Source organism: Phyllopteryx taeniolatus, chromosome 5, assembly GCF_024500385.1.
Source record: "Phyllopteryx taeniolatus isolate TA_2022b chromosome 5, UOR_Ptae_1.2, whole genome shotgun sequence".
Taxonomy (NCBI): Eukaryota; Metazoa; Chordata; class Actinopteri; order Syngnathiformes; family Syngnathidae; genus Phyllopteryx; species Phyllopteryx taeniolatus.
This window is the reverse complement of record NC_084506.1, coordinates 7,977,541-7,994,627: the sequence shown is the minus strand read 5'-3', so window position 1 is coordinate 7,994,627 and position 17,087 is coordinate 7,977,541. Positions and strand designations below refer to the sequence as shown.

Below are 17,087 nucleotides of genomic sequence, written 5' to 3'. Positions count from 1 at the left end.
GAAGTTGACGGCTCGTCGCAATGGCTGTCGCTAATGTCTTGTTGGCTTTCGGTCGTTCTTAGACGCAGCACGAGCTGGTTTAGCTCGAGTAACACATCGGGTGGCTGCTGCGGCGTTCGGGCTCGATCAATTTTAGTGACACGCGCTCCATTTGGGAATGGGGTAATTGCCTCATTAGGAGTCATTGCTGGTTGTACAATAAACTGTTCATACGGTTGTACATGTTGGAATTGTGCTACTGTAGTTTGCTTTTCTGCTTAGCTGCACTGTATCGTGCTAGCGAATTGGGTTTTTAATATTTTGGTTGCCTCATAGCTACGTTAAGGAAACAACAGAAAGAGCTCAGTGGTTGTACACCACTTACAGTAATAAGCATAGCCAAAGTAATGTTTCTGTCAATCAAAGCTTAACATTATATACTGTATGGAAATCTATTTTGTTGGATTTTTGTGACATTATGGAGGTGTACCTAATCTTGGGGCTTTATATTAACACAATAATAACACAAGCGTCAGCGTTTTATTTCTTTGGCTGCCATTTGTAGTTCATGTTTTAATGTAGTTTTATTTACTCTTATTATACCAATTTAATACCCTAACCTAGCTTCAAAATGACCCACTCACAGTTTACGTTGTATGACAGAAAATGCCTCGATTTCCTTTGTTGACTGACTTGACATTGAGTTCAGCTGTACTCAAGAGAATGGCATTTTATTTCAAATGACCCCAATTAGATCGTCCATTAACTGACATCTGTGAAGTCTGCTAATTAGAATGTAAGATCTTGACATACTGGACAAGGTCATCCCATGTCTCTGGTAATTGATGGAGCATTGGGTCTCTTGATTTAGTGCACATACAGTACATTTTTTTGCACCCGAGTGAGTTACACAAATGTAACAGTTGGAATTAGCATGGGTTGATTGGTCGTGCCTGGAGAGTGAAACAAAAGGATGACATAATAAAAAGGCTTCCGTTGTTGTGTTCCCGTTTCAGAAGCTAACCCAATACACCTCACATCAAAATAATGATATAAACGTTAGAGGCTTATGTTGCAGGTTGAGAGGGAAAAAGAGAAATGTTTACATGTCACGACTCAAGAGTACGTTATCCTGTATTTCTTCCAGATCATTATATACAGTATATCACCGGTTAAAAAAGAAACAAACGCAATGTCATTTTTTTCCCGATATCGTACTGCCCTAATGGAAACCATCATCTGATTTTCAAAATTCTTGGTGCGTGGAACTCTGGTTGACGTCCTTGTTATAACCATTTTGACAGAATGTCATTTTTGGGAAATCTTGTCTCTTTGCTACTTGTAACTGTCCACAATGTAAACATACCGACATCAAATGACAAAATACACTTGCATAATGGTTTCTCCATTATTGCCCTCCAATTGACTGGTGACAAGTCAAAATCAGCTGGGATGGAGCTGGATGGATAGTTGTCTCCATTTGAAAGCTAGACATAATATCTGTTAATCAGAAATATTTCATGCCTGATTTTGAGTTGGATGTCTCACTTTAAAGCACTGCCAATTTCAAGTCTCCTTGGTTGTTGTTACTTGTGCGCTGTGTACAAGGCACACATGTTCAGAGAAGCACATTGCATTGCTTTTAGCATTGCACTCCACAAACAGCTAAAAGCTTGTCTGCTTGATTTATTTTTTTATTTTATTTTTTAAAAATATTTTAAACAGTATTTTGAAATGTTCATTATTCTACTGGACCTACGCGGAACAGCAATGACCTGAACATATAGACGCATTTTTTAAAAGGTCCAGTGTAACCTGCAATGAAGTTGCTGTTTATATTTTAGGGTGTCTTGCACAAAAAGTATTTATTATCTCCCTCGATGCATCTAACCAAATACAGGCGGTTGATTCATAGAGATTTCCATCAGTTCTTTGCTGATACATTGAGCCATAACTTACTCATGCAGATCCACGCTGTAATGGCAAAACCGTGAGTCACTATAACCATTTTCTGATTGTTTGTGAGAGGTCGGAAGGTGTTCCAGTAAGCCCCCACCAGAATTGGCAGCAGTTGACAAAACAGACAAGATGACAGGACAGAAGAGAGGAAGTCCTCTGAAGGCAACTCCTGATAGGTCATAAGCCAGCTGGATTTTTATTTTTATTTTCTGTGGCTAACTCATCAGGAGCTTGCTACCAAATTCCAATCTTTGAGCACACACCATTATTCCTTATGACATTAAATAGCTAGCACGGTGGATGACTGGTTACTGCCTCACAGTTCTGAGGACTGGTTCAAATCCGGCCTCACCTGTGTGGAGTTTGCATGTTCTCCCTGTGCCTGCATGGGTTTTCTCCTGGTACTTCGGTTTCCTCCCACATTCCAACAACATGCATAGTAGGGTAATTGAAAACTCTATATTGCCCATAGGTGTGAATTTGAGTGCGAATGGTTGTTTATATGTGCCCTGCGATTGGTTAGCGATCAGTCCAGGGTGTACCCCGCCTCTCGCCCAGAGTTAGCTGGGATAGGCTCCAGCATGCCCGCGTCCCTAGTGAGGATAAGCGGAACAGAAAATGGATGGATGGATGTCTGAAACGAGGAGAAATCACTATTTTGGAATGATGCACTGAAATGAAAATTCTTCACCGAAACCAAAAATTGAAAATGAGGAACCCAAGGCCAAAAAGGGAACTCCAAAACACCAGAAGAAATTATCAATCCGTAATGAAACTTTACTTTTAAATGATTTCCAAACGAAACATGCAACACAAAGCACTATACATTAATTATAATTAAAATGTAGAAATACATTAAACCTGCCATTTATTAGTTATAAAACTGTGGCAATTAGTATAATTGCATTTATGGCTATGACTGCAGAGCTGCCAACCCATAGAAATGCACTTCCAGAATAATTTGTCTGAATTTCTATATTTTTAAAATTATGTCAAAAACAGGCAGCTCGGTGGACGACTGGTTGGGAAATCTGTCTCACAGTTCTGAGGCGGAGCTCATCTTCTCTCCAGCACCCCTGAATAGACCTTACCAGGGAGAATGAGGAGTGTGGTCCTCCTGTAGTTGGAACACACCCTCCGGGACCCCCTTCTTAAAAAGGGGACTACCACCAACCCAGTCTGCCAATCCAGAGGCACTGTCCCAGATGGATTGGCAGACTGGGGTGCTGGTCCCCCTTTTTAAGAAGTGGGACCGGAGGGTGTGTTCCAACTAGAGGGGGTTCACACTCCTCAGCCTCTCTGGTCAGGTCTATTCAGGTGTGCTGGAGAGGAGGGTCTGTCTGGAAGTCGACTCAGATTCAGGAGGAGCAGTGTGGTTTTCGTCCTGGCCGTGGAACAGTGGACCAGCTCTACACCCTCGGCAGGATCCTCGAGGGTGCATGGGCGTTCGCCCAACCAGTCTACATGTCGAGTGAGGGAAGAATGGAACGGGAGATCGACAGGTGGATCGGTGCAGCGTCTGCAGTGATGCTGACTTTGTATCGGTCGTTGTGGTAAAGAAGGAGCTAAGCCGAAAGGCGAAGCTCTCAATTTACCGGTCGATCTATGTTCCTACCCTCATCTATGGTCACGAGCTGTGGGTCGTGACCAAAAGAAAAAGATCCCGCATACAAGCGGCCGAAATGAGTTTCCTCCGCATGGTGTCCGGGCTCTCCCTAAGAGAGAGGGTGAGAAGCTTGGTCATTCGGGAGGGTCTCAGAGTAGTGCCGCTACTTCTCCACATTGAGAGGAGCCAGATGAGGTGGCTGGGGCATCTGATTCGGATGCCTCCCGGACACCTCCCCTGTGAGGTGTTCTGGGCATGTCCCGCCGGGAGGAGATCCCGGGGATGACTGTGAACAAGTGTGTGAGAAAATAGGCTAACAGTTTAAGGACAATGTTCTTCAACATACAATTGCAAGAAATTTAGGGATTTCATCATCTATGGTCCATAAGACAGAAGGTGAGACGCATCTTCAAACAACAAAAGATCAACAAAGCGGCAGGCCCAAACCTTGTGTCCCCATCCTGCCTCAAAGTCTGCGTGGACCAGGCTCGCTCCAGTCTTCACACAGATCGTAAATAGATCTCTGAAACTGTGCGAGGTACCATCCTGTTTCAAAGGCTCCACCATCATCCCAGTCCCCAAGAAACCTGCAATCTCGGGTCTGAATGACTACAGGCCTGTCGCCCTGACATCTGTGGTCATGAAGTCCTTTGAACGCCTCGTGCTGGACCACCTCAAGCATTTTACATGTCCCCTGCTGGACCCCCTGCAGTTTGCCTACCAAGCAAACAGGTCCTGCGGATGACGCCGTCAACATGGTACTGCACTTCATCCTAGAACACCTCGACGGCGCGGTGACCTACGCGAGGATCCTGTTCGTGGACTTCAGCTCTACGTTCAACACCATCATCCCTGAACTCCTCTACTCCAAGCTTCTCCAGCTCAGCATCTCGCCTGCCATCTGCCAGTGGATTTAAAGTTTCCTGACGTGCAGGACACAGCATGTGAGGCTGGGGGACACCACCTCATCTACACGCACCACCAGCACTGGAGCGCCTAAAGGTTGTGTCCTCTCTCCGCTGCTCTTCTCTATCTACACGAACGACTGCACCCGTCTGTCAAACTCCTGAAGTTTGCAGACGACACCACAGTCATCGGCCTAATCAAACACTGTGACGAGTCTGTGTATTGACAGGAAGTGGAGCGGCTGGAGCTGTGCTATGGCCGACACAACTTGGAGCTGAACACGCTCAAGACTGTAGAGATGATAGTGGACTTCAGGAGGCATCCTTCGCCACAGCTGCCCCTCACGTTGTCAACTGCCCTGTGTCAACTGCCCTGTGTCAACCGTCGAGACCTTCAAGTTCCTGGGAATTACAGTCTCGCAGAACCTGAAGTCGGAGATCAACATCAAAGCCATCCTCAAAAAGGCCCAGCAGAGGATGTACTTCCTGCAGCTTCTGAGGAAGCACGGCCTGCCACATGAGCTGTTGAGGCTGTTCTACGCAGCAGTCATCCAGTTAGTCCTGTGTTCTTCCATCACAGTCTGATTTGGTGCTGCTCCAAAAAAGGACAAACTCCGACTGCAACGGACAATCAAAACTGAAGAAAAGATTGTCGGTAGCCCCCTACCCACCCTTGAGGACTTGCACGCTGCCAGAACTAAAACAAGAGCATGCAAAATCCTCTTGTACCTTCCACATCCTGATCACCACCTCTTACAGCGCCTTCCCTCAGGCAGGCCCTACCAAACAATCCAAACTAAAACAAGCAAGACAGCTTCTTCTCTCTCGCCATTATCTTCTTAAACCGTTAACTTACAACTCCATTGCAACATGCTGCAAATTTTGTCTTGAGTTTGTTGTCACATCTCTGTTGGACCAATTATACATTACTCGCGCACTCACTGTAATAGTTTTGCCACTCTGCACTATTTGCATATCTGTTGTTGTGCTTGAGTAGCATCTGCAACATTTGCACAATCGACATTGTCCCAGATTATCGCACTACTCGTCACTAAAACTGCATCAATTTCTTGAAGTCTCTGCTCCCTTTGCACAATGGTCATTGCAGCGGACTATTGTTCTATTAGCCATTTCAAACCGCTCTAATTGCTAGAGGACTCTGCATCTTTTTGCACAATTTATATAATTGTACCGGCATTGCCACATTACTGGTAACCTTTTATTGCTCAGTGACTGTGTTTTATTATGTCTCAAAAGTATTGTCAATTGACTGTATTGTCGTACAAGAGCGGCTCCAACGACCGAAGACAAATTCCTTGTGTGTTTTTACATATTTGGCAAATAAAGATGATTCTGATTATGATTATTGGCCAAGTATAATCTATGCACTGGAGTTTCCCTCTGGTTTGATTATTTATCTATCTATCTCGCATAATACCTCAGTTAGCTGCCAATGCTATCACTAATCTTGTAACAATACTGTGCTCACGCTTTATCACAGAATAGAAAGATAAGATGGCTGCTGAGCTATTGACAACTCCTACTCTCGGATACGGTACGCTATTAACTAGGACTGGGAATTGATAAGAACCTCATGATTTGATTCAATTTAGATTCTTTAGGTTGCAGTTCGATCTAATATCGATGCTCAAATATCAGTAAGAAGTAGAAATACACGAGTACATTTTGACAATTTTGATTGATTAGATTTTTGATGCCCTTTAAAAATGTCACATCACATTTTTTAAAGTGAATGTAAACTTAATGTTCATTTCCTCTTGGGAATTGTAAAATTTAAACTAACAATTTATTACAGATTAAAACTTTTCAATAAAAATACAATCTCTTATTTAAATAAAAACAAAATAACAAAATGTAAAATCAAACACCAACGCGAATCACACGAAAAACACCAGAAGGTGAATCAATTCCGAGTATTTGCTGAATCGATACTGAAACGCAGGGCGGAGAATTGCAATGCATTGATGAATCGATAGTTTTACCCAACCCTACAGTGGTGTGTAAACACTGAAATGTTATAGTGTGTGTAAACGTCATGTTTCTTTCCTCTTGGAAATTGTAATTAAAAAAATGTGCACAATAACTTATTCGTGCAGAATAAATGAATGGGGTTTGACGAAGAAAGTGCCAGCAATTGTCACAATGCTGCATGCCTTTAAATGTTGTCGTTAGACAAAGAAGATGCCTATTTTTTTTTTACCAAGTTTACCTACTACAAGTAATGTGGTGTATAAATAAACCACACCCAAGCTTTGTATTAATAGTTCAACTATTACTTGTACTAACAACTGGGTGTAGCCTTGAACAAATTTCATGTCCTTAATTCTCTACTACTAGATCCCCTTTTGTTAAAGGTATCCAGTGTTAAGTATTTTCCTCTTTCAATTTTACTGTTAGTTGAGGGGCGAAGGAGAGGAGTCACGATAGAACACTTCATCCTCATGGTGCCCTCAGAGTATCAGCCAGGCAAGACACAATGCCATTTAAGGATACACGCCAGTGCACACAGTAAGTCCAGACATCCCAGCTATTTTAAAACTGGTGGTGAGTAAACAGTTTAGTGCATTATTACTACTAGGCTTTACACGATCAGGATTTTTGGGGCCGATCACAGTTCAGCGAGTTTAAAACAAAACGCTCCGATCACAAGATGGAGCAATGTGTCTATTTAAATGACTTGTTCATTTACTGTATATACTGTACTTAATTGCACAAATTGCATCTGTTTAGGCGGCACGGTGGACGACTGGTTAGAGCGTCAGCCTCACAGTTCTGAGGACCCGTGTTCAATCCCCGGCCCCGCCTCTGTGGAGTTTGTATGTTCTCCCCGTGCCTGCGTGGGTTTTCTCCGGGTACTCCGGTTTCCTCCCACATCCCAAAAAAACATGCATGAATTGGAGACTCTAAATTGCCCGTAGGCATGACTGTGAGTGCGAATGGTTGTTTGTTCCTATGTTCCCTGCGATTGGCTGGCAACCAGTTCAGGGTGTACCCCGCCTCCTGGGATAGGCTCCAGCACGCCCGCGACCCTAGTGAGGAGAAGCGGCTCAGAAAATGGATGGATGGATGTTCATCTATTTATATGCCAGTGAGGCATAGTGACAGACGGAACAAATGAATGGTCTTCTATTAGATGGCAGGAAGTAATTAATGTATCGACTTTTTGTGACATTTTTGTCTGTTGGTGTGCCGTGAGATTTTTCAATTGTAAAATATGTGCCTTGGCTCCATAAAGGTTGGAAATCACTGCTCTAGTCAGATCATGTATTCCAATCAGTCAGGTCAAACCAACATTACATAACAGAAATAATGGGTGCTAACTTTCTTTAATTAAATTACTTCAAACACACCAAAACTTTAGAGCATGATTCAATAGAACGCCTGCATGTTCGCTTACAACCATTAGTGCTAGCACTAGCTTGCTAGGATACATCACGTTTTGTTGGCTGCTTCCGAGCAGTATCGTATTAAAAGTGCGTGAACATACCTCAAGCAAGCCTTAAACGAACGTCCTCTCCCGAGCACCGGTGACCACCAAAACACGTTTTCCTCCATTTTATTCTTATAAACACGCGGTGCGATCCATTATTGTTGTCATCGCCATGGTAATGAGTGTATCTGGTCGTGTTTGAGTTGACAAGATGAAGCCCAGTGATCGTAAAAAACGGGATGCGGGGGTATCGGAAGATGAGATTTTATTGCAGTAGTCTGACATCGTGCAATCGTGAAAGACCAAATTTGTCTTGTAGTCTGATGCAGGAATTACGTGGTGTTTGTCCCACACCGCCGACATGTTTTTAAAAAAAATAACTTTATTGGTGGTCAGATATTTACAGTACTACGTCAAAAGACATGTAACAAGGCTAAAAATAAACTAGCTTTTGGATAAAAATGTACTGTGCACGATGGCGATGCGGAGTAAATGTCTTTTGCGGAGCCGATCAATGACGTCATTGATCGGATCGGCAAATTATGGCATTAAAGCCGATCAGCATAAAATGCTAATTATCGGCCGATACCGATCAGATTGGTGTGAAGTCTAATTACTACAGTTGTGATTTTAGAGTGATCCCAAACCTTCATTGCAATGTGGTGTTTGTCATATTAACACCTTTATTTCAAATGTATCCCTCAATGATGATATATATTTTTGTTAAATAATTTTTATACCCAGACTAACTTTACCTTCATATGTAATTGTTTGAAAGTGGTGTACTGAAATATGTGGCCCACTGGCCTACTCGTGGGATTTATTTTTAGACTAAACCATGACATAATGTCATTAGTAACACACACACACACAAAAAAAGCACACTTTAATTTTTGTATTGGTTTTAGCTTGTTCAATAAATTACAGTTTACCAATATGGCCCTCGCATCCTTCGGTATATCTGCATGCGGGCCTCGGAGGAAAACGTTTGGACACCCCTGGACTGTAGGCAGATGCTATGAATGTAGCTGCTATTTTTGGTCTTCCGCTTCTATGCTGTGCTAACCGGTCAAGGTGCAAAAAAGGCAGTACATATTATAGTACATCTTTACATGTATATAACCTGTCCATAATATTTTTATTATTATTTTAACCTTTTTTTCTTGATTAATGTCTTTGAACACAATGAATGGTAATGTAAACTTCATTGAATGTTGGTGCTTACATGACTACAACTTGTTAGTCAGTACTTTTGCAGTTATCAAAATTCTAATTTAAAAAAAAAAAAAAATGTCAGTTAGCTAATATTCCAGATGTCGGCTGTTTTTTGCTTTGATACTGAGTTCCTTTTTTCATCACTCCTTTATTGGGATCTTTGTAACAGTTGTTGCAAACTGTTTTTGTTGAGTGAAATGAAACAAGTCTACAGTCTTATCTGCTGGACAGATTGTGTTGTACTCCAATTCTTATGTTAGGTGATTATATTTAGACTTTATTCACATATTTCTAAATATTCGCAGTCACTGGACTTTAGGGAGATGTCATACCACATATGTCAGCATTATATTGCATTCTACAGCTGCAGCTGCTTCTGTTTAAGTGTAGGCTTTACTGCTTGTTCTCACACAACTGTGTCATAAACACACTCATTACATTTATAGTTGTGGTCACAAAAACAGCACACAAAGAGAATTGTTTGTGGCCCCACTGAATTGTCAGGTTGTTTTACACAATGATTAAGACATATGCCATTGGATTAATCCCAAATTTGAGTCAAAAAAGTGCTCTTAAGTAAGGGTATATGAAAACAACTTACAGTACATACTGCACCGCCACTTTTATTCTGTCAGCATTTCTTGATTAGTACCCTATGAGTGGCAGTTTAATTTTAAACTTTTTCCTCTTTATCTTGCATCACATGATCAGGATTTCAGGTGGTAACATTTTAAGTTTGACCTTTTTGGTTTTTGATTACGTTGAGTTAATGTACTATATACAAATGTGCCCTGTGAGTGACTGGCGACCAGTCTAGGTTGTAGTCTTGTCTTTCGCCCAAACTCAGATTGCATAGGCTCCAGCTCACCGTGTCCCTGAACAGGGTAAGCTCCCAGCGGTTTAGAAAATTGATAGATGGCTTGATACAAATGCATTAATAATTGTTGCTTTTTAAAATTACAGACTCACTACCTACTGTACATTATCAAACACACCTTTAGTGATCAACTGGACCTGTGGGCAGCTTTACAGTGCCTTGTGGTTGGGTACCTTATGTTGGGGGAATTGAAACTTGTGCCCTTCTGTCGCGGCCCTCGTTCTTACCCATTCGCCCACAGTTGTACCCAAAAATTGATTCCACATGTTATGCAAGAATTAAAACATTCAGAAGTTTGGCTGTGCATAAGTACAATTAGTTCAAAAATAATCTTAGACTTTGAATATTTATTAAAATGTATTTATAAGTAAGGTAATCTCAATTGTCAAGATTATCTTTAATATCTAAATAGATGTACTGTATGTATTTTCCATGTGTAGGTTTTTAGGATGATATTTCCACACTCTAAATTGCTAACGGTTATATTGGGAACCCTATAAAATGATCCGAATTGTTGAGCCATTGTTAATGTCAGTCTATAAAGGTGAATTGCTGCCTTGTTGCCCAGATGAGTTTGTACAATGGAGACATTACTCACATGAAAGCTTATTATTCAACTGTTATGTTTTGCATTCAATCGTCGTCACTGTTATTTCGTCGTCATTTCCTTCTCCTTAATTTTCTCCATGATATCCTTTACAAACTGATGGTGAGTAAAGTCCACTATTTAATGGTCACGCAAGCTGTTACGTAGGTTCTGGGCAATGCCCTTAAAATAAAATCGGATATTTTTTCACTAAAATTGAACACATTTTAATAGATTTTTTGTCCTATTCGCTTACAGCTTAATTATCTTTTTTTTTCCTTCTGTGATTTGCTTTGAAACTTTTATATATACATATCTTTTTTCTTAATGGATAATGTGGAAGTGCTTCCCGTCAATTTTGTCAAACACATGATCTCTAATAAGTTAACATTTTAAATGTTCAACAATTTAACATAATAAAATGAGCCTTTATTGGCTTGTCTGTTAAATGTTTGCGGTCAAAACAGGAACGCTGCACCCCCCTCCAGCTCTCTCGCACTCTTTTCTCATGAAGAGTTGTACAAGTGAGGCAAGGCGACCTTGACAAAATATTTGAGGCTTTGGGAGGACATATCTCAGTTCAATTGTTTCCAACATGTTGATAACTCTGTGCTTTTGCAACCATCCATCCATCCATTTTCTGAGCCGCTTCTCCTCACTAGGGTCGCGGTCGTGCTGGAGCCTATCCCAGCTGTCATCGGGCAGGATTGCCAGCCAATCGCAGCTTTTGCAACATATAAAATAATACCACTACCATGTCTTTGGCAATGTTCAACGTGATTGACTCCATGATTGCCTTCCACCGGGCGCCTTTCTTGTCATATGGAACAGCATTGATTCTGCTCTTTCTTAGCAAGAATTAAAGTCGCTCATCACTTTAAAAATTATTATTATTATTTTTTAAAGTCATTAGAGTGGTCAGAACTCAGTATAGTTGCTAACGGGGCGACACTGATTGTGCTTTTGTAAGAAAGATCCCAGCAAGACATTCCTCTCTAGGGATGGGTATTAGTGTTTCGTTTGCGAACATTTTGTTCAGAAGAACAAATCTTTTTTAGTGAATGAACTAAACTGAATCAGTTTATGAAATGATTCGTTCTTTTTGGTTGGCCGCGGAAATGGAACTGCTGAAGCATTCTGTCACCCGCTTCTGAATCTTCGGCGAATGATCAATGAGCAGCCAGCGTGCAGGCGGGGACGGGACTTTATTAAAAGTGATTTGCGTTTCCCCAGCGTTGTCACTCACTCCGCCGAATGACCATTGGGCAGCCAGCGTCAGGTAGCGCCGTGAAGGTGGGGAGGCACTTAAGTGAACTAAATGTATTGGAGAACTCGAGTGATTCGTTCGTTGAACTTATCGTTCACGACCCGTTAGACACGAGTGATTTTGTTTGTTGAACTTCTTTTTGTGAGCCGCTAAGGACCGATGTGCTAGTACGATGAGTGATTCGTACTACGCAGTGAACGTGATAGCTTTCACTAGCAGCCGTTTCTTCAACTAATATCTAATGTTTAGTCAGTCAAGCACATGAAAACAGGCACACATTTAAAATAAATGTAAATTAATAATAAATGTATATATGTAAACATACATATCATTCCCTCTGTCTCTCTAATGTGATTATTAAAGCTTTTTATTTAATAATAATAATAATAATACATTAAACATATAGCGCTTCTCAAGACACTCAAAGATGCTTTCCACTAATCCGATGACAATAACAGTAAGGTGAGTGAGCAGGAAGCCCGGGTGGCGGGGGTTGGTGTCTGTGATTCTGTCCACCGCGGTGGAATGCAGAAACGTCACGCCGGCCAGCGAAAGCCTAGCTAGATGTAAGGGGACGCGGAAGGATGTTCGGTTGCTGAGCTCAAAGAATTAATTCGAATGATTCAGTACATTCTGCCGTGCTCATCCATAATGGGTATCCAGAATCAGTGGGAACTGTATCATTAGCTGAATTTTCTTGGGATCCCCTAATTGATTCTATTTGAACTGATGATGTCAAAGCATATTTTATGCGGCGTACGCATCGCATGGATCAGTTGATACTTACTTAACAAATGGCCTCAAGTGATATTAAAATGCTACATCACACTAACTATTCTGAGTAAGGGTGCCAGATTACCACCAAGAGCAGCAGTAAACGCGTGCAAATTTTCCCGGTGTTACGCTAAATACACCCTGCCTCTCAGGGGCAGTATGGTGTGATGCATGCATGAAGCTGAACGTTTCTGTGAGCTTAAAAAAAGAATAGAAGAACGTCGCGATAGAACTTTATTAAACTTGTTTTGCACAGATTAGAAAGAATATATGAGTATTGTGATATTACCTGTCTGTAAGTGTTACTGTTGCATTTGTGTGTGAATATTCATTAATTGAAGGTAAATCCCACCCATGAATGCTAATTTAGCTAGCCTGTCAATAGGTCTTTCCATTGAGTGTTAGCATTAAGCTAGTGGTCTCGAAAACAATGTTTTGTATTTAAACATACAATCTGTGTAATTCTTTTTGTTGTGTGTTTACTGTTATAGTAAACTCCAAATGGAGTATTATTAAACAAGTCACACGCTCGCTGTGGGATGTAGGATGCTACAGCATGCATTTCCAATGCAGCAACTAACGAAGCACTACCCGCGTAATAGTCGTTTTTCTTCGATTATAGCGTTTAGATATAACGAGAAGCCTGGGTATAATATCTAGCGGGTGTTTTATTAATTTATTATTCTTTCGTCTATTTAAAGTCCTCTGTAGGTTTTTTGTCCCCCAAACTACAAATTTGAGAATCGATAAAGAATCGAATCGTTAAGCAATATCGAAAATGCAATCGGAATCGTAAAAATCTTAGTAATTCCCATCCCCATACTTGTCATGAGAGCAGAGTATATGCATCATGACTTCTTCTTGGGTGTGAAACAAGGAGACGTGCATGTCATAGCAGGTAACACAAAAGCTAACGCAGCGGATTCTGTACTTTATTTGTGGGTAGGTGGCCGTCTGTGTCCCAATCTGTACCACACTTGGGCTCCTACACTTGCCTGTGTGTTTTATGTTTGCATTTGTGTGGGTTCACAACCCTCCCTGTGCCTGGTACTACCATTTCTAGACAGAGAAGAGGGTTTCTGCAAGGTCGTGTCTATGTACAGTAACAGGAGGACCTTGATATGTGGGGTGGCGCAATATTAGTATTGATTGTTTGTCTTGCCAGCTGATTAAGTTGTGACGGTTCCTCGAGGTTTTATACACAAAGCAAAGTCCGGCAGTGCCCTCTGACCATAGAAAGTCTTCCCAGAAGAATGGAAGATGCAAGCTGGGAACAACGGCTTATGTTCTTCACATATCACTTCCTGTAGGTGTAATGGACTGATGTCCTTTGACCTTTTTCCATACTGAGTTTTTTCCCACCCATCTTGAGATCGAGCACAAAGTTATCACATCATGCAGAATGCTAGTATGCGGTTGCTTGCCAAAAAGCATTAGTAATATGATGTTTTGTTCCTGTTTGTATTGGATTTACTCATTAAATTCATCTGGCTAGTGGAAAGTTCACAAAGTCTGTTTCCCAACCTTTCATGACCCCATCATGTGATTTTGACTCATGCAGTACCACAGATCAGAAATTTCATTGGTTTTTTTTCTTTTTCCTGACAGAATGAGATCACCTGAGGCAGGGAGTTAGAACCTTCCACTGGAGAGAGAAACTGACAACGTCATACAAGGCTGTGGTTGGACCCAGAGACCCCTGTGACGGGTTGAAGGGCCCTATCAGCCTTGTGTGAGTCTGGACCATGGGAGATGGAGGTGTCAGTGCAACCGGAGCAGAAGGGGTCAACCATTCCCATATTCTGTTTGACAAATTTGTCCAGGCAACCACATGCAAAGGCACACTCAAGGCCTTCCAGGAGCTGTGTGACCACCTGGAAGTCAAGCCCATAGAGTACAGGGTCTTTTACCACAGGCTCAAATCTAAACTCAACTACTGGAAGGCTAAAGCACTTTGGGCCAAGTTAGACAAGAGGGCCAGCCAAAAGGAGTATAAGAAAGGCCGTGCCTGTACCAACTCAAAGGTACCTCTCACACTTTGAACTGTGAAATGTTCCTAATGTGTGTTTTTGGTTTCAATTTCATGTGTCGATAACAAACCATTTGATCGCTAGGCATTCTTTCTCAATATCAGCGGTATGTCCATTTTTTTTAAAACTCAAGAACGAAATTAGAAGTTTGATATCTTCCCAGGATCAAAACAATGACTGTCATGTGGGGGGGGTTTGAAGGCAAGGCAAAAACATGGAGGACCCAAGTGCAGGGAAGCAGGGAGGCAAGGCAGATGTCTCAAAAATGATACTTTATTCCAAATCAAAGGCAAACAAGGATCATAGAAAAAGCTAATTAAGCAAAGTCCCAAAACCGATAATCCAAGTCACAAAGGAACACTTGAATCAACCTACGACTGGAAACCAGACATGACTAATGAAACTACAGGCGACTACGACATGACACGAGCAGCTGGAAGGAGCTGATTGGTCGACACAAGGTAGAAGGTTGACGAGAACAGGTGGACACAATAACTAAATGAGCACACAAGACATGAAAAACATGGGACACAGGAAAACATTAAGCAAAATCAAACACAACCCAAACCAAAACACAGACCATGACAATCACCATAATATTGGCATACTATAAATTTATGAGAGAGAACACAACAGAATTTTCCAGTCAATTAAAAAACCTTTTCCAAGCAACTGTCAATGAAACCAGCTTAATAAAACCCATAAAAAAGCTGTGAAATGCTGTTTTATGTCTATGTCCATGTCTGAGGCAAAATGATATCCACCATGGTTGAGAATGGTTGAGTATAGTTTTTTTATTTTTTGCTTTGACACTAGTGTCTGATCATTGGGGCCGGACCATGTGGCTTACGAACAGCCATCGAGCTTGCCTTTCTGGGCGCCAAAGTAGTGCTGTTGGAGAAGAGGGATGCCTTCTCCAGGAACAACGTGCTGCACCTCTGGCCCTTCACTATTCAGGACCTCAGGGGCCTTGGGGCCAAGAAGTTCTACGGAAAGTTCTGTGCCGGTGCCATTGATCATATTAGTAAGTGGCTGAGAACACAGTGGTCAGGTCTTTAAACACACTTTAAACAACCCAACACAATTAAGCCCATATAATATATTGAGAGAGAGCAATGTTTAAAACAGTATATTGTACTCACCGGCAAAGAAGACAACGATGATGACGAAGCTGTGCAGTCATACATTCCTATTTCACAGTAGAAATGGGTGTCGGTGAATGTCACATAAATATTTTATTGTACTTCTTACTGTTTATATGGCTTTCCTTTTTAAAACGATAAACAATAGGAATGGGTACACAATCTTTCTTTAGCATATTGTAACATCTTCCAGTGATCACGGGAGACATTAGTCCATTCATTTCACGTTTATTGTAAACCAACACAACACAGCTGTGGGCTGTAGCCGGAGCCAAAAACGCCAAGAAAGTTACGAAACAAAATGACTCGTCTCCCCCTCACTAGACACGCGACTACGCGCTCTTTTTTTCTTAGCACTGATGTGTTCAAAGACACCTGGAAATATCAGCGCTCATTCCAACAGAACAGAAATGCCTTGCTACAATCCTGTCCACCAGTAAGATGCATAACAATAATGTAACCCAGTTTGTGCAATATCTAGAAGTTTCACCTTCTCCTAAATGACCAGGTACCGCTTCTGTTTTGTCTACAAGATGTCTTAGATGAAGGGAGTTTGTTTGACATTACCTAAGCAGAAAAGAAATGCTTCCACATTGAACACAACAGCCAATCAGCAGCAGAGACGACAATAGTGACGCTCTGATTGGCTGAATCAATAGTTGGGCTCATAACTCGCAAACCATCCTGCGATATGCACCTAAATGGTGAAAATATACGTGATATCAAAATTCATAAAATCGTGTTTGCATCCCTGAGAAACTGTTCTCAATAGCTTTACCTGATTAAATAAAGCATGAAGCGCCATATAATAGGGGTTTACTGTATTTGACTAATTTGCCTGTAATTAGTGATTTATTGACTCTGTTTGGAGGAGGGATTAAGTCATTGTCATTGATTTGTAGGTATTCGTCAACTTCAGCTCATGCTGCTCAAAGTGGCTCTCCTCCTGGGCATTGAAATCCATGTCAACGTAGAGTTCAAAGGGCTTATTGAACCTCCTGAGGACCAGGAGAGTGAAAGTGAGTCAATCTTCCCAAAGAGAGAACAATTTCTGCAGTTTGCCCTGATGTTGCATTTCTATGTGATAACACATTGTGTGTGTTCACAGGGATAGGCTGGAGGGCCGAGGTCCATCCCAGGACACACCCTGTCAATGAGTTAGAGTTTGACGTAATCATTGGAGCTGATGGCAGAAGAAACACGCTGCCAGGCGAGTCTTCTCTTTTGTTTCTTCAGCTTGATGGCAACATTATTCGTGCTTTCTCAGGAATTAAAATTGTGGCTCATTTTCCAATC

General features: G+C 41.6%; 1 protein-coding gene across 14 annotated transcripts in view; it reads left to right on the top strand.

Annotated features, from left to right (window-relative positions):
- mical3a (microtubule associated monooxygenase, calponin and LIM domain containing 3a) overlaps window positions 1-17,087 on the top strand; it is an 88,825-nt gene that overhangs the window by 14,744 nt on the left and 56,994 nt on the right. For all 14 annotated transcript variants that reach the window (XR_009788766.1, XR_009788765.1, XM_061775254.1 and 11 more), the window contains 4 exons: window positions 14,228-14,643; window positions 15,466-15,673; window positions 16,694-16,810; window positions 16,900-17,001. Coding sequence is in view for 12 of the 14 variants with exons in the window: in XM_061775254.1 (XP_061631238.1) it covers window positions 14,365-14,643; window positions 15,466-15,673; window positions 16,694-16,810; window positions 16,900-17,001 (706 nt within the window). In the remaining 2 variants the exon portion in view is untranslated. The remainder of the gene's footprint in view (window positions 1-14,227; window positions 14,644-15,465; window positions 15,674-16,693; window positions 16,811-16,899; window positions 17,002-17,087) is intronic.